Below are 24554 nucleotides of genomic sequence, written 5' to 3'. Positions count from 1 at the left end.
CACACACACACACACACATCTGGTGGACATAAAAATACCATTACTGCATCATATTACTATAACAAAACGGTCAAACACACACACACCAGGGAGGAGAGCTAGTACAGTACCACTCATTTCAGACGGGTCTGAGGTTTTATACGTTTGACAAAATAGCAATCTGTCGCCTCACAGCTGGACGTGTTCTCTCATCCGCATACAGTATCTACAATATCTACTGCATCTATTCTACAGTATCTCTATACAGTATCCATCCATCTAGTTAGTATCTCTATCTATCATCCATCTTCTTTCTACTGTACAATCCATCCATATTCTACTGTATGATCCATCCATCCATCTTCTACATTATCTACTGTATCCATCCATGAGTTCCAGGAAATGAAATGAAATCAGCTTCATCAGTCCCTGCCTGGGGAAATCTGTTTCGCAGGCCCTACCTATGGCAATGCTTCAATGCCCATATGCAATTTCAGATTCATTGGCAAAACCATTCAGGGAATAAATTGATGCAGACACACAGGACTGTTTTCTCAATTGTATAGTAGGATGTGAAATATCAGGGTAATCCTTTACATCACACATCAAGTGAAAGTCGATTATAAGCATGTGCAAATAAAACCAAAAATAAATGATTGTTAAAAAAATAAAACACAGGTTTTGTTTTTTCTCCCAAAGCTGTCTATGGTGGCTTCCATAACAACAGATTGACATTTAAATGAATAAGTTATAAATACAAATTCTGGTATGTTTTCCCAGCATTACCATCACTAGTCCAATTGATTCCTACTGGTGAGTTCTTCATCTGTTCTTTGTGTCGATGTTTGTCGTGTTGTTTGTAGAGTGAGGAAAACTACTTAAGGACACATAGGCAGTTAGTCCAGGTTGTAACAGATACATGGAGTTAGTTAATCTATTCTAGGTTGATCCAGACAGATACTATAGGCCTATAGAGAGTTAGTCCTCACTGTACAGACACTGACTGTCACTGTATACAGATAATCCAGGTTGTATCAGACAGATAATCCATACATATTACAGGTCTATAGACAGTCAGTCAAGGTTGTTGACAGTGTACTGTATGTATATAGACAGTTAATCCGGTTGTACCCGGCGCTGACATATAATATAGACCCATAGACAGTTAGCCCAAGTTGTACCACGTAGGCCTAATATGCTATTCACACAAATTATGCAAGCCATTCTCTTACCGTTTTGATTGGCTACGCTCTCCTTCCTTTGTCTGGGCTGAACTTCATAGAGGTCGGGGTATAGACCGTGTTTTGCATAATTTGTCAGTGTGAATAGCATTGATGTGGTTGCACCAGACAGTCCATAGTCCAGGTTGAAATGTTTTCTATAAATATTAAATAATGTACTCCATAACCTCACCATGGTGACAGACAGACAATATTGCTTGACCAGCTGGTAAAGTACAAGATGTTTAGCAACCACCAAAACTGTAAGGTCAACATGGCTGCCACACTTTTATGTCTATGGCCGTGGTTTCTGGCCCATCCATTGTTGGGTTTTGAAAGCATGGGCATGTACACTATTTGCTCAGGATAAAACACACTGCATATTGCACATGTGTAGAACATGTGTGTTCTGATCCTTAGCCAGTCATGTTATGAGACAAGCTGTGTAGGAGCAATTAGGATGGTGACTTATTATTTGTTAGGTTGGAATACTATTTTCGAACACTTGGTGGGGGGCTTTAGATTTGACAGCACTGGGTGTGTATTTAGGGGGCACTCAGGTGCAGTGATTCAGGTTAGACACAGGGTATGGTGGGAGCACACCGTTCTTACCAGCCAGCAGCCAGAAGCAGACAAAAGAGCAGGACAATCACTATATAGTATCACTGGTATGTTCATCTCATCTGTACAACTCTGTCAATAAATACAGTCAAACTGAGCTCTATATACGACTGGACATCCATCTGTCATGTTTCTGTGTGCACTGCTGCGTACGATCACTTCCACCACCTGTGAAGTAATGTGCAACAAAGTTTGAAGTGATTGCCATTACAAGCTGTATTATGGATGAACACATCCAATTGGCAGTTAGCACGTTGACACTAATAACAAGAAAATATTGGTCAGGGTGAAGCCCACCTCCAAACAATATTTCCCAGGCTCCATTTTCAAAATAATCTAGATTACAACAATAATAATGACCAGACATTATAACTACCGGTAGGTAAGTAGCTACAGTAAGCGCTAACAAACAAGGCTGTTTATTTGCTGTCCAGGAATTGTTCTCGGTTGTATTTAGCTTGAAACGGTCACAGTCGTTATACTGCTGTCATGCGCACATGCATGCATGCTGGGAGTTGTGTGGGTTCCACCTGACAGCAGGAATAAAGCATTCAGACGTGAATGTTTTTACGTTAAATTTAAGCCTTTGTAGATGATTGTGCCCCTTTTCCTAAATCCACAATTCGGGACAATCGTTTGCCTCGTCTCATTGAACCTCGTCCACCGTCAACATTAACAACTACCATTAATGGGGTGTCTGGTGGGGTAACACACTCCCACCACCAGAGGCCGGGTTTGATTCCTGACAGCGATACCAGAGAGTAGAAACAAACAGAGGGCCAACTTCCACTGCTCGCCTTGCCTTGTGTGTAATGTGTAAACAGCTGAGTGGCCATGCGTCGTCAAACCCTTCTATGTGTAATAACACACAAACATTCTTTCCCCGTTTCTTGACAGTATGGTCAACTACATCATCAAAAAAACATACGTGATACCACATTGAAGCAGTAGACCACATTGCCAGCTCAGGGCCACATTACACACAAGCAACAACCATAGTTACAGGTTGGCTCATTTCTATTCTATAGCGGTCCAATGAACACAGGCAGTCACAGTCACTAGCCAATACTATACTACTGGTTGTTCAAGGGGGAAATGGGAAAGATGGCATGAACCTCTGTTATACTCTGAGAGTGAAACTCCTTGCCGTCAGGTGAAAAAATGCAGCTGGTGACTACATGCAGATATAGATTTTTTTTTCTTTTTCTTCATCCGTCTCAAGCCAACAGTGGGTTGTGACAATAACTGCAGAACGCAGGGTGAATAGGCCATGACTAAATTGGGATAAAATAAAGTCAAATAATAAATAAATAAAATTTAAAAAGAAAACTACAATATTGATGTGCCCTTCAGCAAGGCACTTAACAACCAACTGCTCAGTGGCCAGCAGTAAAAAACCAAAAGTGCCGTTTTACTGAGTAGCCAATAATAGAAAACCATAATTGTACTGTACAGTTGTAAAATAACATAAGTGCTCTATCAATTTTCCCCCCTTCATTAAAGAAAGAAAAGAAAAAGAAAAGCCTTCAGTATTCGGTTTCACCCTGCTGGTGTGAGGAAGCTCTTTGCAACTCCTTCAGAGCACAGTGTTTGAAATAATGTCCCTCAGCTAGTCAGGTTGTCAAAGATAACTTGGTCTGGGGACGCTGCATCAATCAAATGAAAACAAACTTCAGTCACTTATCTAAACTAAGCAGTGGTTCAGGGGTCCGGTTTAGGTGAAGTTAAATCTTCATAATAATGTCACGTCACAGGATGTAAATATGAAAACACATAATCTTTTCTCAACAACTGTCAATGTCCTCCTCACACTCCTCTTTCAATCCCACCCCTGTGGGTAAAGTGCTACAGAGTATCTTATTCTCGTTATATGACATTCATTTTTCATTCATTCACTGAATCACAAAAAAACATTGCATCTAATTGGAAAAGGATTTCACTGAATAAAAGTAATTTCCAAACACTTTCACCGCAGAGTAAATTGAAGCATTTAAAATGTTCTCTTTGCGTATGCTGCTGCAGTCTGGTTTCTGTTCCGCACCATTGTTGACATTGTGTCCTTCCATCAGCTAAATGACCACTGTCCAGTCCTGGTAGAAGGGCAGCGGAGCATTTGTTTAGATTGTCATGTGACGAGAAGGTTTCAAGTTAATTCCCACGCTGATCCCAACTAATAAAGTGTCCTGGAACAGGCCACTGACCTCTGAGGTCAGGGGTCAACCAAAGAGGTTCAGCACCTCCCCTCCAACGGCTTTCTCTAGGCACAAGTTTCCATATGGCACACAGTGAGTCTCCATTCCCACACACACAAACTCTAAAACGCAATGAAAACCACGTGAAGAGAACGTTTTAAAATGGCGGTGGAGCAATCCAATCACATTGTGGTTAGTGCTTTGGGCGGAGTCAGTAGAGGAACTTGCAGTCCCACTGGCTAGCGTTCTACTCTCTGTGGGTTCAGAGTGGCAGGGTCCAGGGGCTGGTCAGAAGATAGACATTATAATCCAGCAACTCACTGGCCAACTAAGACTTTACAATAGAATAGGACCTCCAAATGATAGCTGGCACCGTCTCCAAAAATAGTGAACACCGCTCAATGGAGGCATGTAGTTGGTAAGCAATTAAAAGCAAATAATAGCAGTATTGAGTTGTTGCAGGAAGTGGTCAATGTATCCACATTCAGGTAGCTTAAAAAATGCTATTGCTATGGCAATAGTCAGCTTCGCCAACAGCCGTCACCCACCAGGGGTGGCGGGTGACTCATCAAAGGCCGTCCGGTTTACCATCGCTGGGGTGATGTCGGGGTCAGGTGGCCAGACGCAGTCAGATGATTGGTTTGCTGTGGTCTACAGTCTCCGCCTTTCTCAGTTTGCCTTTGCTGAATGTATGAATGGAGCTGAACAGAGCAGCACGCCCCCCCGCCCCATCACACTGAACCTCTGGATGGACGGTGGAGGGGGGAGGAGGTGGAGGAGGAGGGGGAGGAGGAGGAGGTGGTGGTGGGGTCTGGACTCCTGCATGGGTCAGAGGAGAGAGAAGAGAGTCAGAATCATATTGTGTATGAATGTTATTAATTCATAAATAAAATACAAATAATAAATAAATAAATTATAAAATAATATTATTAGTATATATAATATTATATAATATTATTATAATATAATATGTAATAAAATAAATGGTAAAACAGGTACATACATACATACAAATACAGTACTAAAGTAAAGAAAAAATGAAAACAATCTGAACCTTGTGTATTTTACTATTTTTTGAATATCTATGAATACATACATGTACATGTGACCATTATGGTGTTAAAGCAATGTTGAACTTTGATAAAACCTTGAGTTTATTGCTACATGGGCAAAGTAGGCATGATAGAAACCACAGATAACGTTATTCGACAATATTTTGACTTCTAGTAGGGTAGGCAGCCCAGATAGCTATACAATCCAAGGCTAAACAAAAGTTCAACATGACTTTTTCTATTTACACTTTTCCTGGGCTGTGTGTGCTCCAGTTTCATAGGATATCATTGATCATCTGACCAGTTTCATTGGATTTCATTGGCTCAAATCAACAGGAACTGGAGCACACACAGCCCAGGAAAAGTGTGAATAGAGTTGAAGGAAGGGGGTGGTTTTCATTGTACTGATCTGACAGGGATTTCTGTCCCACTCGGTCAGATCACTTTCATTGGCAACATTTTGCTTTACCGAACAAATAAAGAAACGCAAAAGATAAAACAGCATTAAAATCCAAGCAAAAATCAATAATAGCATAAAATAACATTCAAAATAAAACATTACATTAACATAAAAACATTAAAAACATTAACTAGCAGCAGCCAAAAGCAAGGGTAAAAAAAGTGGGTCTTGAGCTGCGTTTTAAAAATGTCTACAGAGGCTGCCTTGGTTTATTCCAGGCCCGTAGAAGCAAAGCCGCTTCATCGTATTTTAGACGCCATTCCCTTAAGGCACCTCAAGCAGTCCAGCAGTGGCGGACCTCAGGGGGTGGCCTGGGACAAATTTAGGCAGGCATGTAGGTAGGATGGTGCAAAATAATTTTAAACTAAATGTAAATTCAAGCCGAGTGTCAGGCTAGGGAGCCAGTGCAGAGAGGCTAAAACTGGAGTGATACGTTCTCACATCTTAGTTTTAGTTAAAACTCTGGCTGGTGCATTCTGAAACGAGTTGTAACCTGTCTTTGTGAGGCCAGGAATCAGTGCATTACAATAATCAAGTCTCGTGAAAACAAAAGCGTAGATCAATGTTTTCGCATCGTCTAGTGACAGGTAGGCTCTGATTCGTGCAATGTTTCTGAGATGGGAAAAAAGCTGTCTTGGTGGCATGATAAATGTGTGCATTGAAGTTCAATTCAATCAATAACCCCCAGGTTCTTTACTGTGTTTGTACTCCCTACAGTTAGGTTTCCAAGTCTATTAATTATTTTTGTTCACTAGAAATAGAACCAATTATGAGAACCTCCGTCTTATCCTCATTTAATTTGAATCGTCATCCAGCATTTGATGCTGGATAGACAGTTCAACAACGGGTCAAGAGCACAGGGCTCATCTGGAGCTACAGAAAGATACAGCGGTGTGTCGTCAGCATAGAAATGGAAGTCTACTCCGTGAGCACTAATAGTTTCTCTGACGTGGGTTACGACTTTGGTGGACTGTGATGTCCACTTTAGAAAGTCTGAATGCAAGTGGAACATTTAGGAGTTAGCAATTGTCGTTTCAATTGTCTTCTGTAATCTGTATTGATTTATTTTCCTCGCTGAAGTTTAGATCACAGCAAAACAATTGTCTACAAAGAGTTTGACAGTTGGATGGAGGCAAAAGAAAGTCAGAGCATTCAGTAAAGAAGCTGGTTCGTATCGATCTCTGAAAGTCCATCCACTTCTCTGATAAAAAAGGAAAACAATTATGGAGCAAAAGCTTGCTCCCGTTTCAACACAAACCAGATTGACAACGTATAGACAAACGGGCAGATAGACAGACAGACATGCAGACAGACAGACAGATTCCACACATCACAATCTCCAATGAGAGCAGAGGTCTGAATCAGTGTGTGTTACTGTGTTGGGCATATAGAATCAGAGGAAGAGAAGGGAAACCTTTCTAGAACCCTTTCTAGAATCATTGTAGATTGTGAACCTTGTTTATTTTTTTAAAGAAGCATGTACACCCTTTCCCAAGCAAGCAGTGATTTACTATATTATGACTTGCACTTGACTGCATGTCGGGAAGTGCAATGTGCTTTTTGTGTACAATTACCAAATAAAATCCATCAATAAAACATAATCACTCTACTTCCGTGAATACAGCCACCTAATTTACTGGACATCATAAATCTTAATATTGAACGCTTCATAAGGCTCCCATGTATTGATTATTTCCACAGTGTGGCAATGCATGGAGAAATGCAATCAATCATCAAGATGGGATAAGACAGTTCAGTTGAGAAAAACAACTCTCTTCTTAACCGTCTCTCATCTAATACAAAAATGTATCATTAAAGGTGCATTGTGCAATAAGTTTTGAGAATATGTGATGTATGAAGACTGAAATGTGCTCTTATGCAGACTCACAGTAGCCAAAAGTGCATGTACAGACTACACAACTTTCTCTACGAGAAAGAGTCTTCGCCTTAGGTATTTGGTAAATAGTGACTCAGTTAAGAGTGGTAACATTTTCTTGCCAGTCGAGGTGGCGGGCTCTTGTGTCCATAAGTTAACAGCCTCAAGTGACCTTTTTCACAACAGCCACAGTGACATAAATAGAAGGGTAATGTTACGTCCTGTAAAGGTGCTAACAATGACTGTTCCATTTAGGTCAAACAGAGTTAGGGAGCTGCTATTGTGAATGTAGGCTCACTGGACAGGCTCTGCGACACTGAGGGCTGTATTTTGCGTGTCTTAAGTACCAGGTCTTATTACCTAACTTGAGTAAACTAAAGACCTGGAGGCGTGATCAATGCTCTTTGGCCACTCAGAATAGCCAAATGGCATTGATCACGCCTCCAGGTCTTTAGTTTACTCAAGTTAGGTAATAAGACCTGGTACTTAAGACACGCAAAATACAGCCCTCAGACTCTTTTCAGAGCAGATATATGATGGGTAAACACTAGCCTGGGTTCCAGGCTGATTTGCTGCGTTCCGCGGGTCTGGAATGTCACTTATTAGCGCAGTGACATTTCAGATCAGCGGAACGCAGCGAATCAGGCTGGAACCCATGCTAGGTAAACACACCGCTAACATTACCGGTAGTTTAATTTAGGGGCGGAACTGCGACGCTCTATTCTTGCTAACTGGTACACCTAGATCAAATATACCCACTATTTATCAGCTACTATTACATTATGTGAAAAGGGTCCATTCTCAGTGTGTCCTCAGCAGAAGGTACTAACATTTGTTATGGGTGTGTTTCATCCATGAGTCGTTCTGAAATGGGGCGGGACTGCGACGCTCTATTGAAAATACTATTGACTATTATCAGTAGGCATACCTAAATTACAGAAACATTAATTTATCTACTGTAGCTGCTGCTGTCATTACAATTGCATCTGTGAGAATGTACCATTTGAACTGGAGTTGTTGATTTTGATATATTGCCCAGTCTTAGCCACTTAAAGCCATACATACCGGGGTCTCTCAAGGCTCTATCCCCTTTCTGTCTACACTAAATCTGTCCTAATATTGCAGTATGTTCAGTGTTCACCCATTATGAAATGTCCAGAATTGAGACGTTAGGTGGTCAACTGTATGTCTGTATGCTTGGGTCAGAGTGAACAGCAGCTTAAAAAAATGCGAGATAATCATTATTCGTTTTACTTTACCCTGCATTACGGTCAGAGTGGAGCATGCTCTATGGAGACAGCAGGGAGAAGACACAGTTATTCATTCAGGAGCAACAGAATGATGGACACAATTCACTGCTATGACCAGGATGGACACAATTCACTGCTATGACCAGGATGGACACAATTCACTGCTATGACCAGGATGGACACAATTTACTGCTATGACCAGGATGGACACAATTTACTGCTATGACCAGGATGGACACAATTCACTGCTATGACCAGGAGAGGAGAGGATGGGAGAGGTGAGACCTAAATATGCGATGACAACATCACTAGTATTTACAGCAGACAAAAGATGACTGTAGGGTTGCAGGTACCAATCCCAGACCAGCGAGAAAACTCAGTCACAGTGACTATGAAACCAATGCCACTATCTGTGTGTTTAGTTACTGTAGGGCCAGGCTGAAATATGCTCCAATGACTTTTACACAGCATCTGTCCTCCGAGTCTGCGGGACCAGACGTGTCCAATGGCTACACACGTAATGACTGGACAGTCGACGCTTAACGACCGAGCTTAACCCCATATAATGTGTCCAGTCAGTACACACTTAAAACTCATTGACTGCCATTGAAAAGCTAGGTCCCGTTTTTAACCCGGGAAGGAATGGTGGATTCGGCCACGCCCCGAAATACCTGTGTGCGTCTCAAAGAATACTGTTAACGACTAGGAAACATGTTCCGCCACTACACAATTAACTAGGCAACTCAGTCAGTACACACTCAACGACCAGGAAACACCACATCTAGTCGCTGCACAATTAACTAGCCAACTCAGTCAGTACAAACTCAACGACCAGGAAACACCACATCTAGTCGCTGCACAATTAACTAGCCAACTCAGTCAGTACACACTCAACGACCAGGAAACACCACATCTAGTCGCTGCACAATTAACTAGGCAACTCAGTAGAGCTTAACAACCAGGCATTCAGTCGCTACACACTTCTCTTGAGTTTCATGAGGTGTGAGCCGCTAGGTGAGCAAGCCGCTAAGCAAGTGAATGCTCGCACCGAGCAGCCGATTGGCTCACACAGGTCAACAAGCGTGCCATTCCTCATTGGCAGGACGAGGTTGAGGGTATTCCGTCATACCGGTTGTCATACAGTCAATTCCTCATTTACCAATGCATGTCTTTAATGAGGGTCCGATTGGCTTTTGGCCCGTGTCTGTCAAACCTAATCCAGTGAGTCCAATGGAAACATACCAGATATAATTGTAGCACATTACCGGTATATTAATGCAACAAGACGTCCAGACTCAGAACGCAAGAAAAAATAAAACAAACATTACCATTAAAATATTACCCAGACATAGTTGTGACTGTGATCTGTGCAATACACCACACAAGGCTCTGAATGTGATCAACAACTACCATTGCAATGATCCCTGCCGACCACACGAGGCGCTACACAAACTGTCAGTTTACAAACACAATCAAACAAACACACACATACAGTGTACTGTACGGATATATCGAGTGAGACAGGCAGAGACAAAGGACAGACATACAGAGAGACAGACAGAAAGACGTGTGTACCTGTTGTGGAGGGAGGAGTGGGGGAGGAAGGGGACGTGTGAGGAGAACTGGCACCCGAACCTGCAGAGAGAGAGAGAGAGAGAGAGAGAGAGAGAGACAGAGAGAGAGAGAGAGAGAGAGAAAACACTGAAATGTGTCAGTATTCGGCTATATACCTGAGAATACGTTCCACCTCAGCTCATTTAAATATGAAAGGGAGCTGGGTTAAGTGAGTGTGTGTGTGTGTGTGTGTGTGTGTGTGTGTGTGTGTGTGTGTGTGTGTCAGACCCCCAGGATGACTGTCAGAAAAGATATAGTGCTGTTCTGACTTATCCCATTTCAAACCAAAAAGCATGAAGTGCAATTTCACCTTCAAGCACTTCAAGACTTGACAATGATAATACAAGAAATACAGAACCCATAAATAACAGTCACAAGTTTCCTTACTCAGAATGTCACCCGTCTCTGTCCATATTCCTGACTGTTAGATTGACACATCTGCCATGAAGTCCTGAGAACCAGAACAAATCTGTACCCCTGTGCATGCCCAATAACTGTCACTATACGTATATATATATATATATTTGGCACACATATACATACTGTATATATAAATAAATATACATAGTCAGTTGATACACCGGGTAATCAAATGTTACTTCTCGAAGAGGCTATAATGAATGGCATAGCGATTTAAATTTAAAACTGATAACGTCTACTTAAAGGGGACACTCAAAATCTTTTCAGGGGGCTAGATTTACCTTTTAGAAAAATCTATTCATTACGGAGTGTGTGAGTGCTCCATTATGTGTGTGTGTGTGTGGGGGGGGGGGGGGGGGGGGCTCAGAGTGTGGTTGAGAGATCAAAGAGACAGACAGGATGATGCCCTCCCACAAACAAGGGAGTTCACACAGTGAGAGAGAGAGAGAGAGAGAGAGAGAGAGAGAGAGAGAGAGAGAGCCCAATAAATGGCCTGGCCATGGAAGGACTCCTTTTTTAATGGGTGGTAGATGTTTGGTTTCCCACGTGCGAGACACAGGTTCAACTCCTGCATGTTACAGTTGCAATTACCTCCCTTTTATCCGGGAGATTACCGTATAGTAGCTTTTACCATAGCTTTAATATACTACAGTATATACCAGTTTGTGCCGTATTCAATGTAGTATAATATACATAAACTAGCAACATAACATACCAGAGTTATTGGAGTATTTGACAGAGGAGTCCTCTTCATATGCCGATTGTCTTGACTTCTACAACAGAAAACATTAAAACAATAATATAAATAATGTCATGAGAATCAGGCAAGGAAGGTTGCAGGTTCACATCCGTGGAGCAGTTGAGAAACGCCGGGCAGGGCAAGGTCAATGAATGACTGTTTAGATTTCCACATGTGACAAAATAATTGTAAACTTAAGTTGCAATCATTCAGTCTATTCATTGTTAGGTATGGCCTTGTTGACTTGTGTTGTAGCCCACTAGGCTGTGCGAGCGAGGAGATGTATTGTGACAACACTGACATGAAGAAGTCATTTGTCTTTCTCCTAGTGATATATCCTAGCTGTCTCACCTCTGTAACCGGGAGGTGTGTCCATCCCGTTCTGGATAATAATTATTCCTTACTTATCTGTGAAGTGATCCTGAAATACATTGTGTTGCTGTACCTTTCTGGCCAGTATCTTTCTCTTCTTCTTCTCCTGTTCTGATCCGTGGTGAGACTGAGCTCTGCTCACACGCCTGAACTGATGGAGCTGAAACAATACATCATCATCATCATCAACAACAGTACAATCATTGTGAACTTAACTCTTGTCTGCCATCAAGTGGCGGAAGAAAGTACTGCACAAGCAGCGGCATGGAGAACTTCATTGTAACGATCAGCCATTAATAGCGTTAGCTCACGCTGTTTATCTTTGGCCGGAAACGTTAACATGTCGGGAGCGATGCGGTACAAAATCACGAATGACACCCGATCCTCAGATGGATCATGAAAACCATGGACAGCGCTCGTAATTGCAGAGAAATGAGGCATTGAAAAGCCTACTTTGACTGGAGGTAAATGGGGCCCGTGTGCAAAGATCCTGGTGCTGGAGGTGACGGAGGCGCTGCCTAGTAACCGGCCCAATGTTAAAAACGTGATTGTATATGATGTAAAGGGGGGGACGAATATATACGTACAGTATATCTGGCAGAAAAATAATTAATCATCACCTTCACTAATATTATCATCATCAGCAATATTACTATAATCGATTTCATCATCATCAAAGATAGTACTAAGACAGCAGTAGTTTGTTTAATTTAGTTAACTAACCATCTTCTGTTCATCTTGCAGTCGTCTTTCCAGGCTGTCTTTTGCCGTCTTTAAGGCTTCCCTCAGTTTGCTGGGGATCTGAAATGAAGACACATACATAACACTTACATACAGATTAACATAGATGAGCAAGTTCTGATGTATTGTCATTTATTTCTAGTCCTGTGTTGCCAGACGATCCGAGATCTCCACTTAACAATCACCTGGGCCAAAGACAGAGACGAAATGTTTTTATAATAGTCATGGGGATGCGAATATTCCTTTCCAGCTCGATTTGGCACCTGCCCACAGTGCCAAAACTACTAGTAACAGGTGTACTGACCATGGTATTACTGTGCTAACTGACCAGCCAAATGGCATGACCTGAACCCCACAGAGAATCTAGGTTGTATTGTCAAGAGGAAAGTGTGAGACTATTCAACAATACAAATTTATTTAATTTATGGCTGTTATCAAATCAAACCTGGGCTTCCATAACACCTCAACAGTGAACAAAGGCTGATCACCTCAATGCCACGCCCCATTGATGAAATAATTTGTTCAAAAGTAGCCCAGACCAAGTATTGTCTGCATACATTAATATACTTAACAGATGGTCGACATTTCTCGTTTTAAAAAATATATTTTGTAGTGGTCTCGTAAAATATTTAGTGGGTTTTATGAGCTGGAAGCCAAAATTGTGTAAAGATAAACAAATAAATACTTGAAATCATGCACGTTGTGTGCACTGAATCTATTAAAAAAGTTACACTTTTTGAATGGAATTATGGAAAAAAACCCAACTTTTCCATGATATTCTAATTATTTGTAAAGTTGACTGTGGTCCCCCACCCCAGGGGGACCACATGTTCCATTTCCCCCTCTACACTAACATCAAATATTTTAGCTAAAAATAACAAGTCAACACAACTCGCACTTAGGGTTGGGATTTGTTAGGATTTTAACGGTTCCGGTTCCTAACGGTTCCCTTAACGGTTCCTAATATTATTTCTTTCCCCTTTTTTTCTGACATATATTATGCTTATATTATAACTAACCTAACCAAGTACTTAATAAACACAAATTCAATCATCGCAAAGTGCATTAAATGTGATGCCATAGTTTCCTGCCAAAGGTTGTTGCAACTTGCACCAGTTGCACGTCCACATTGAGGAAACATCTCAAAATCAATACGCCTACACGAGTCACAAGATTAATCTACTCACTCATGTAGGTGGGGTGACGTCACCAAAGTAACTTGGCTCTGCATGCATGCATGCACAGACACAGCGGAGCTAAATGACGACTGATGAGAACCGTTTGGGGAACCGTTAATAAAAAAACGATGGAACTGGCTCCGGATCCGCAATGTCGGAACCGGGTCTGAAATGGACCCGGTTTCGAATCCCAACCCTACTCGCACTGCATTGCAATGTGTTATGAGCTTGTAGAACTGCTATTTTCCCCATTTTGTTCACCCCAGAAACGGAACGCAAAGGTTCATGTAGTTGGTTTTAGAGGTTGAGCTCACCTTAAACTGGAGTTTGTCTGTCTGGTACAACTGGACATCACTGAACAACCTGGAAAACAATAAATAGTACATATTGACATATTGATGAGTTAACATTTAAAAACAGAAATAAATAAAAGAAACTCAGTCATAATTGGCAGTTGCAGAAAGCTCTCAGAATATGGCTTTTATGCCGTTCAGACTATGGGTTTTATGAGTCTCCCATTGGCTTGGAGGCAGCCTAGAGACGAAGCAGCCAATCATGAAAAAGTGTCCACTACGGTCGCTACTAGAGATAGTAGCAACTGGCAAAAAAGAAGAAATCACAAACGGACAGTAATTTGTAGTATGAAGGAGATGTACTCACGGTGTTTGTATGAGTTGTGAGACTGTCGGCATTCCAGTTTTACAAGCTTCAGTTGAAAGAATGGACTGGAGTACAGAGACTGTAAAACAAACAAACACACGATAATATAATATAGATAAAAAACAAAATGTATGTATCGGGCCTGGATCACATCCTGGTGAAATCTTGCGGCATGTGATCCCTTGTCAGCGATCAATGGTGTAGTGTAAAAACCACAACGATATTATGACAGAAAGAGACTTGTGTAGTGTGAAATGCATGTAAAGATCTAATGATGCAAAATAGAGAATAAATATATATTACACCCATACCCATGTCCCATAAAATGTAGTTACTATGGGCAGGGTTTGTATGACAATATAGCCTTTACAACATTTCTTTTTTTAAATAAAAATATATTTTAAATTGTATTTAGTTAATATTCGATTTTTATCCTATTAGCAATAATTTGAATATTCCATTATTACATCCCTAGTGTGTGTGTGTGTGTGTGTGTGTGTGTGTGTGTGCACATACCTATACTACTGTAGGCTGTCGGGGGGTACTGGTCTACAGAAACACTCTCAGCAGGTCGTCCGTAGGTCATCTCATACAGTAAATGACCAAATGAATAAACATCTGTACTTTCTGTTGACTGGAAGCACAAACAACACACATCAATGATACTTTACATACAGTGCAATAGAGCAGTAGAGGAGTAGAACAGAGTATAATACAGAACAGAACAGTACAGTACAGTACAGTACAGTACAGTATAGGCTAAAATTTGATTAACCATATCTTTAAAACACGTTAAAACTCGAATCTTGTGGGGGTCCCTGGCACAAAAAACATTTCAAATGGGGGCCAAATGTGTCAAAGACAAATGAAAACATTTGAGAACCACTTGAGTATACTGTACATATAGTAGATAACATCTTACATTGATCTTCCTGAGCTGTGTGATGTGAGATCTATGGAACGCAGGAAGTCCCAGCAGACTGTTCTCCACCTCCAGCAGACGACAACGACCCTCGTCCAACACAACGTTTCCCAGGTGGAGGTGACCGTATGGCAAACCTTTATCATGGAGGAACCGCAATGCCTACACACACACACACACACACACACACACACACACACACACACACAAAAGATGCTGAGTACATGCATCTCATCGCACATGTGTCTGACTAAAGGGTGATTTAAACGGTGTGCGTGGGCGAGTGTCTGTGTGCGCTAGTAATATACCTCCAGTATGTGTCTTCCATACAATTTAATGTGTTGTAGTTCCAGGCCCTGGCTCTTCTTTGGGTTACAATACTTCTTCAGAAACACATCTTTAGGTTTCACCTACAGAGAGCAGCGGAAATGGTTAAATACACGACTGTGCGGCGTGCGCAGAAACACACACACACGTACACTTGTGCGCGCACACACACGCACTCTTACTCAAGTTACTGTACCTTACAGATGTGATCTCTCAGAGAGCCTCTCTCATTAAACTGTCTGATGACCAACGCTGAAGACTCACCAGTACTGACAAACAATACTGGACAGATGTATGGATTCTATGAGGTGAGGAGAGGAGACAGTTTAGCAGTACAAATGAAACAGTAGGGGCAGCAACGCCAATATGTCTGCTTGCTTGCTTGTGTTGTGTATATGCGTACGGCGTACGTACGGTGATATGTCTGTGTGTGTACGTACAGACAGTGTTGTCAATAGCTTCATTGCAGACTGCAGGTCTTTATCGGACAGGAACTTATCAGGACCTAGATCCACCTATCACACATGTACAAGGGGGAAAAAACACACACACACACACACACACACACACACAGTTTAGACACAGTGCTTGTGTTGAGTCAGTATTATATTTATTGTAAAAAAATAAAAAAAAATAAAAAAACTGAGAAGCTCACCCAGCTCAACAGCTGCTTTTCTTTGGGAAGCTCTTTGTTTTTGATTAAGAAAAACTTCTTTCTGATTCTCCAACCTGGGAACAAAGAAACCACACTTCTGTTCACCTTTCATTTATTGACTGAATACTCTTAATTTACTCTAAAAGTGGAATTGTGTTGTGTAGTTATTATGTTAATGATGTGGAAGACGACACATTTTAAATCGATATTTTGTGTCAACATATTGATTTGATGTAATAAGTGTAATGTACAGTGAAGACAAGACAAAACGTCCGTTCCGTTTGTATAGTCCTCGTCACTGCCAACCCCTACTGTTGTGTTCAACCACATTGAGTCGCCAGATGCTTCTTCTCACCTGACAGTGAGGACTTCCACAGGAATGCATGTGAAGTCTGGAACTACACCTATACTACAGAGTCTGGAACTGGAACTACACCTCCCGAAGTCCGAGCAAGGCAGATGCCATTTCAGATTTCATTTTTGTATTTCCATTCCTGCTAAGCAGCAAGCTATATATGCTTAGATGATTTATATTTATATTAGATAAATATACAGTATTATTACATTTGCATGACTCTAAAGACGAAACGAAAGTGGGGAGAAGGCTTCACTTCCGCTTTATTGCTTCCTCATGATCAGAGCTTCCGTTCTCAAGAATATGACGAAAGTTTGAAAATTTTAAAATTGCGAGAGGCAACAGTCTGGCAACGTGAGACTACATGTGAAGGAACATGCCATCTCTCCCAGTTCAGCTCCCTGATGACTGCACTGTAGGAGTCACAATCTCCCCTGCCGGCTTCCCACCCACAAACACCTCCAAATGCCTTCATTGGATCACCAGGCCTTTATATCACTTACCAATATCTCTGAGAGGCTCCACTACCTCCCACTGTGGATCTGACCTGAAGAACATAGAAACCTGCTGAAGGGCAATCTCTGGAGACAGATGAAACGGAAGGGGGGCACAGAGAGAGAAAGAGTGAATGACAGGTACAGAGATACATAAACGCTCAACAGGCTCAACAAAATGATAAATAAGGTTAAGGTCAGCTCTGTTGTTGGCCTCCGAATGGAGAGCCTGCAGTCAGTCACGGAGAGGAGGATCGGGGTTAAACTGGACTCCATGCTGGCAAATCCCTCCCACCCCTTCCATGGTGTGCTGCAGGATAGGAAGAGCACTTTCAGCCGTAGGCTCACACTCCCCCCCCCCCCCCCCCCAGAACGGAACGTTACAGACTTTCTTTTATGCCAACTGCTTCTATTCAATGCCTCATCTCGAAACAGACATGAGGAAGAGAAAGACAGATTGTATCCCAATAACACGTTGATGTGTCAGTGTCACGTAGCATGGCTCTGAGCAACATGACAACTTCAATCGGATGATGATGAATGAACAGCTGCGTACGTTTCTAATTGTGATGCAAGAATTGGTAGAATAATTGACAATGTTAAAGTTGAGGACCCTGTCACTTCAAAAGCATGAAAATATAAACAATAACAGCTGCTTTCCATATTGTTTTACAAGAATAATAATCAAATGTGACAAAGGGTTGTTTTGTTCTTGATAATATCCGGCCAGACATCCATCCCAGAATGAATTGAAATGTGAAATGTGAAATTGTGAATACATGGGTTTTCCAGGGTGAGGCCTGAGTGTTTGACTATATGAGAAGGGTTTTCCAGGGTAAGGCCTGAGTGTTTGACTATATGAGAAGGGTTTTCCAGGGTGAGGCCTGAGTGTTTGACTATATGAGAAGGGTTTTCCAGGGTGAGGCCTGAGTGTTTGACTATATGAGAAGGGTTTTCCAGGGTGAGGCCTGAGTGTTTGACTATATGAGAAGGGTTTTCCAGGGTGAGGCCTGAGTGTTTGACTATGAGAAGGGGGGGATTGATGTTGTAAGGCGTCAATAGCGTACGTATGACGCCGAGAGGCTAAAGCGGGGGAAATGTTTTGGTTGTCAGACTCGGTGCTTCAGTCGTTGAGTCATATGAGAATCACTGCTCCAGGCCAGGGTATACTGCTTTACTTATGTTTATTAAAGTTAGAAAGTTTACCACAGTGAATCACAGCATTGTAAAAAGCGATTTGCGGTCAACAAAGTTGGACCTTCCCCGTTCACCCCCTCTCTCCTTCCATTCATGAAAATGCTGCTTTGCGAACAGCTGACTTTCTATGAGTGACGTAGGCTAGTAGCACACAACACCACGTGACCCATATAGCTGTCACCAACAGATGTATTGGCCGCCACTGACCTGTGTAATTGGCTGAGTAGTTGTTGGGGACGGGGCTGCCACTGACCTGTGTAATTGGCTGAGTAGTTGTTGGGATCCAGGAACTTCTTGACAAGCTCACAGGTGGAGAGCAGAAGGTGCTGGGTAATGTTGTCCAGGTACGCCTGCAGACCTTTCTGTCTCTCAGCAATGAACTCTCTGTCCATGTTACCCAACAACTTCTTATTGGGTAGAGGGAGAGTGACACCAGAAACCTAGAGAGAGAGAGAGAGGGAAAAGGAGACATTATACTTTATTACAACTAACAACAATTTGAGTACATTGTGATCCTGGCTCAAAGAAAATGTCTGTGAGTGAACAGTAATTATGAAGGATTATAGCACTTGACCTTATAAGTCATTATAATAGGCTTTATAATGTGTTATGATTGCATTATTAGTACAACCAGTATTATAAGCAGATTACAAGACATTTATACATGCCCATATAATGTAAAGTCATTATAAAATGATTTTTGAAGTCCTAGGTTGCGGAAGAGCGCACGCTATCTTAAATACTGAAAATACTAATCACGAACGCCATACGTCAGTGGAAGGAAATGACGATATATTCGTCAATGGCAGTGAATGAGTTTTAAGATAAACTGTAACGTAAACTGTATGTGTAAGCAGCCATGCCAGTTTTTTTTTTAACTTCAGTGTCTGGGAGGGGAGGAAAGAGGAGAGAGGACAGAGAGAGAGAAGAGAGAGGGATGGAGAGTCTGTCAGGGGAGGAACGTGAGGGTCAGTCCCTGGGTCCTGGACAGGAAATGAGCTGGTAAAACCTCAGCAAAATCTGTGGGAACTTCCTGTCAAACAGGAAGTGGTGTTGTGATGTTCTCCTTTAAAACCAGTAAGCAGGGCCTGACCTGCTCCCCTTTGATTACTGGACGAAAAGTGAGTCAGTGAGTTACCGGTACACAGTAAAACTACACAGTAGTGTGTGTGTGTGTGTGTGTGTGTGTGTGTGTGTGTGTGTGTGTGTGTGTGTGTGTGTGTGTGTGTGTGTGTCCGTCTCACCAGCAGTCCAGTGTTGAGCATGTCAAAATCACTGTAGCGACGAATCACCTGGAACACATAAGACAAAAACAACAAGTTTAAATGATTCACACTCAACACATAATGAGTGGTCCATTTACCTAGAGAATGGTTTAATTACCTGCCAACTGTTTTCTGGAGACACTCCTCTCTGGACTTTAATAATGTACTCCTAGAGAGAGACAGACATAATATGTTAAGGCCTTTGGATTTGCATCTATAACATTTGGATCAATGGAGAAAGACATCAGTTCAGTGAGACAGCTGTTGGTTGGAATATTATGTCTTTTTTTGCTGATCTATAGAGATTCCTTACTATTGTTGATTGTTATGTTGCTGAACTAGGATGTGATCCATGGTCTCCTTACTATTGTTCATTGTTATGTTGCTGATCTGTGTTTCCACTGTTGGAGACGAGTTACTATAGATTAAGCTCGCTTCACCAGGTTTTCCACAAAGCAGAAAGCCTGGTTTTCATTCCTAACAGATTAATGTGATCCAGTCTAGGCCATGTCTACTCCTCAGCTAATATCTGGTTTTATATCGGATTATCGGATTGCGCAAGCATCACAATGTTATTGTTCCCCCACGTGAATTCCAATTCAAATAGCCTGGTCTCACCATTTATAACAGTAACTCGACGAGTTACGCCTAGTTGCAACTAAAAGGTCAGTTCTTCACACCAATGCAACTTCTTGCAACATGCAACCATTATCTCTAATGGCAGTTGCAAGGAGTTGCAGTGGTGTGGACTGGCCTTAACCCATTGATGCCTGAGGCCAAATCTGGGAACGCCTTCTATGGCCTGACCTAAGGTTTCTGAAAACCTTCAAATTCTGATGATATTTTTTTTAAATAGTTATGCTGCTACATGTATAGCAATAGCTGATGAGACACAGAGAGCGCGGCCGGCATCAAGGGTAGAACAACGTATACGTTACACCAGGCGTCAATGGGTTAAAACCGTTCTGTTAGGCGTGATTCATACTCCTATTTTAGAGCCGAATAAAAGTCGGTTCGGCTCTGTAGAGCCTACAATGTGACGTGATTTGAGGTTCGGCACTACAGCGGTAAAATAGGAGTATGAATCGGCCCTTAGTCTGTTCTGGCCTTTAGTCGCAAAAAATTGCAGTGGTCTGAATCGATTGGTTACAGGTTTGTGGATAATGTGTTGCAGATGGTTGCAAGTTAGCGACGACTAGTTGCGTTGCGAATCATTGGTGTGGACTGGGCTTTAGAATGAAACGGAACACTCAGATTTAGTGCACCGCATCACAGGTTTATGAGGTTTTTTATTGATTTATTGAAGTATTTATTAACAGTTTGCAGAATTACAGTACCGGTACATTTCAAGCACAACTCAATACAAAAACTGTGAGTGGACGACACCATGAAAGCATTACACACTAGAGTAGGCCCTAATATAATATTATGAAGCTGCTGGTTGAGGGAATCATTTTGAAGGCGCACACGCCATAATGATATCTGCTGCTCTAAAGTGTCTAGTAGTGCCTGATGATATCCGCACTAGACCCAATCAGAAACCTGCAAAATGAGTCGTCTATAATACAGATGTAATGAGGACAAAATCTCATTTCCTGTTTTCTCCAATTGGTTAGTGCTGGCGATGCCAAGGTCCAAAGGTCAGTCACCCAGTAAAACCATTCTAGAACAAAACACACACACACACACACACACACACACACACACACACACGCTACAATAGTCTGCTACGGCAATGGTTCCCAAACTGAGGGTCGGGACCCCGGTCTTATTTAAATACCCCACTACTAACATTAATGGAGAGGAGATGTGAATAATTACATTATTATAATAATACCTGTGTTTCAACAGGAACAGAGTGCTTTTAAAAATGTTTTTTTTTTACATGGCATGCAATGCATCATGTATCTGCATTCCACACACGGTCACACATGTGTATTTAATACGGTTTGCCCATTCAATTTTACATTTGCCCGGTAAATTCCAATTTGATCAGCCACATTAGCCAGCCAAAACAAAACGCTAGCAGATACCCTGGTCTAATGTATTAGTCTACCGCGCTTGAATGGATATTTGGTCAACTCAAATGTGTGTATAATGTAATGTATTGGTCTATTAGGTAGCTATTAGGTATGTATAGTTAGCTATGGTCTGAATGGATGCTGTGTCTACTCTAATGTATAGTCTACTATCTGAATGGATGCTGTGTCTCTAATGTATCTAGTCTACTGTATGAATGGATGTTGTGCAATGCACCGTTGTTAATGCGAGGCTTGTGACTGTCAGCCCTTTACTGTGTTTCCAGTCAGGTACCTGATGTTGGTAGCTGCTTTGCATCAGTTGTGAAATGTTCCCATTGTTGCTTTATCAATGCATCAAGTGCCAAACTGAATACAGTATTACATGAAACAAATACTTGGTAACAGTGACTGTGCTTCTAAACTGCTGACAGGCAATCTGCCAGAATGTGTAGTTGTGCTCAATAGGCTGCTGCTGCCTTATGCACACACACACACACACACACACACACACACACACACACACACGTCTGGTTTGTTAACCTGCTGTCAGTACTCATACATAATGAATGCGTAAAGTGGCAATCTGCCACTAATAGTTTAGCAAATCACAGAAAGTTGTTTCCTGTGACCTGGCTTGACGTTAGCGCGGTAGTAACCAGGGGCCAGGGCTAGCTCAGCTGACAAGTGTCACACGCAAATCGGTGACCTATTCAGTTATGCGATTCCAAAAGTTGTCACAAAAACCGCTATCATAGCGGTTTTTGTTTTTGTGATTGCCGATGCCATAGCGGCATTAACCATATAATAAGATCCTTCTCAACATCTAGTTTGTGATCACAATATGTCGATTTAGTACCTATAGGGCTACCATAGCACCGTATAGGCTGGGCTGCTACGATTGTTATTTTTTTTGTTATACCAGAATGCTGAGGATTTCCATTTGATGACAAAACAAAAAACACAGTACGAAGCATTTTGTCCTGTCTCTGACCTAACAGGAAACAATCAATGTCACGCCTGCCAGGTATACGTGCAGCCTTTTATCAAGGCTATCGTTGTATAGTCGATGTATTATCGATTTTTACAGTTGCATAATACGAAAGTAAGTCAGAATCGATAAAATACCTAGTATTTAAGTAAGTACGTGCCACCTGTGTGTGCTCTGGTTTAAATACACCAAACCAGGCAACTAGCAGTATGGAGTTATGCACCAAACCAAAGTGACTTGCCAGAAACCTATAGGTTAGTCACTAAATTCTACAGGTTACAGTTTCCGCTGTAACAACGCAGATCCCCAACTGTCAACAACAAACGTCAGCGGCTCAGTCGGCCAGTGAATTGAGCTGAATATAAAGTCAACCCGATTGACAAAAACACTGTACTTTAAATAACACCGTAGCCTATCGATGACTTATACGGCTCCCAGCTTGTACTGGTGGCGTTGTAGTAGTCTCTTGGTGAGTGTGTGCGTGTGCGTCAGACAGTGCGTTTTAATTCCATCGACTCACCGTGTGTGTGTGTAGGTTTTGGCTGGCTTCTATCACCGCCGTCAGAGGGACGGTGTCATCCAACAACACCCTGCCCGGGGACGGTTTCTCCAGGAAAGACATCATCCCGGTGAGTCGCTGTCTACTCCGTAGCCTACACAAAACACGTCCCTAACGGATAGTAAAATGACCAGAGGTGTGTATGTGTGTCAGGAATCAGGACATGACATCTCAGATGTGAGCCCCAGTCAGAAAAAGGACGTCGTAGCATTCAGGAAGAGCAGCCTCTTGCTTCGACGTCACACCGTCACGTTACCGAACATTACACACACACTTCCGGTTAGTTATTATTCCAAAAAGTAAAAGTCACAGTGAAAACGCATGATATTTTTTTATATACCGATATAGCCATGGTTCATGACGCTCGTATTAAATCATCATGACAGTCATGTTTCAGGGCTAATACCGGTATTGATATTAACCAGTGGAGGGAAAGTATAGTTATGCAGTTGTGTCCCATTTCACAAGTTTTCAAATGGTTCAAATGTGTAAGAAAAAATCTTTTGAAAATAGATGAGCTTGTAGATTGGCAATAGGCCTATTCCATTAATGGTCAAAATGAAGTGCAATGTGCATGGCTAATGTACGCTATGTAATAAATCAAAATCTACAAAGTAACTAGTAACTATAAAGTTGTCAAATAATTATAGTGGAGTAACAGTACAATATTTTATTTGGAACCGAGATGTAGTAGAGTCGAAGTAAAAGTATTTGAAATTGATAATATGCGAGACGAGTAAAGCCCTTTATCTGCCTGGATGACAGCAGACTGCTGGGTGAGCGCTGGCGCTTTGGAATGGGGGGTCAGATCAACAGACAGCAGACTGGTTGGCGAGTGCTGGCGCTTTGGTATGGGGGTCAGATCATCATATGGAATGAATTCTGTACTGGCCATATAGCCTACAGTATGGAGTGTGTCTTGAGTGTACAGGGTTTGATGAGGTCAGATCAACATGTGGAATGGCAGAACAGATCAGCTCCATATATGGAGATATACTTTTTAATTGACAAGGATTGCCTGGAGTGAAAATAGCCTGATACATAGGCTATCTCTGTGTTGTTGTTTTATTTTATTTTTTCCCTGTTTGTATATGTTTCCATTGTGTCTGAAATAAAGTTTTCAATCAATAAGGGTGGCAGCGGGGGCAGTGTCTACAGGGTTTAATGATGTGATTCACAATGTTAATGTTTTTTCCATACCTCCAGTTCTAGGAAACACAGAATGGGGGGGACATTATTATTTCCACAACAACTCTAAGGTATATTAATGACATAGTAAAATGTTGAAAATGAGTGGTAAGTAAATGCACATTCCAGTTACTGGAAGTTACTTTTCACCAAAGTGATAATATAGACATGAGAAATGACAAAATGTGCACACATCCACTGACCCATTA

At 41.7% G+C, this 24554-nt stretch overlaps 1 protein-coding gene across 1 annotated transcript; it reads right to left on the bottom strand.

Annotated features, from left to right (window-relative positions):
* Positions 1 to 525: 525 nt before the first annotated feature.
* On the bottom strand, positions 526 to 23335 carry pxk (PX domain containing serine/threonine kinase). The gene is made up of 18 exons (XM_080774974.1): positions 23119 to 23335; positions 19708 to 19758; positions 19569 to 19616; positions 18578 to 18764; positions 17137 to 17214; positions 16279 to 16352; positions 16064 to 16138; positions 15820 to 15924; positions 15605 to 15706; positions 15297 to 15458; positions 14891 to 15008; positions 14375 to 14453; positions 14029 to 14077; positions 12519 to 12596; positions 11869 to 11955; positions 11400 to 11457; positions 10226 to 10285; positions 526 to 4831 (listed from the first exon to the last, which is right to left on the bottom strand). The coding sequence occupies exons 1-18, from the start codon at positions 23221 to 23223 to the stop codon at positions 4641 to 4643; spliced, it is 1707 nt and encodes a 568-aa protein (XP_080631100.1). The 5' UTR covers positions 23224 to 23335; the 3' UTR covers positions 526 to 4640.
* Between the last annotated feature and the right edge of the window lie 1219 nt (positions 23336 to 24554).

This window comes from Protomyctophum bolini (genome assembly GCF_963924005.1).
Source record: "Protomyctophum bolini genome assembly, chromosome: 2".
NCBI classification, from domain to species: domain Eukaryota; kingdom Metazoa; phylum Chordata; class Actinopteri; order Myctophiformes; family Myctophidae; genus Protomyctophum; species Protomyctophum bolini.
Note: the sequence above shows the minus strand (reverse complement) of the source record. Positions and strands in the feature narration are given on the sequence as shown.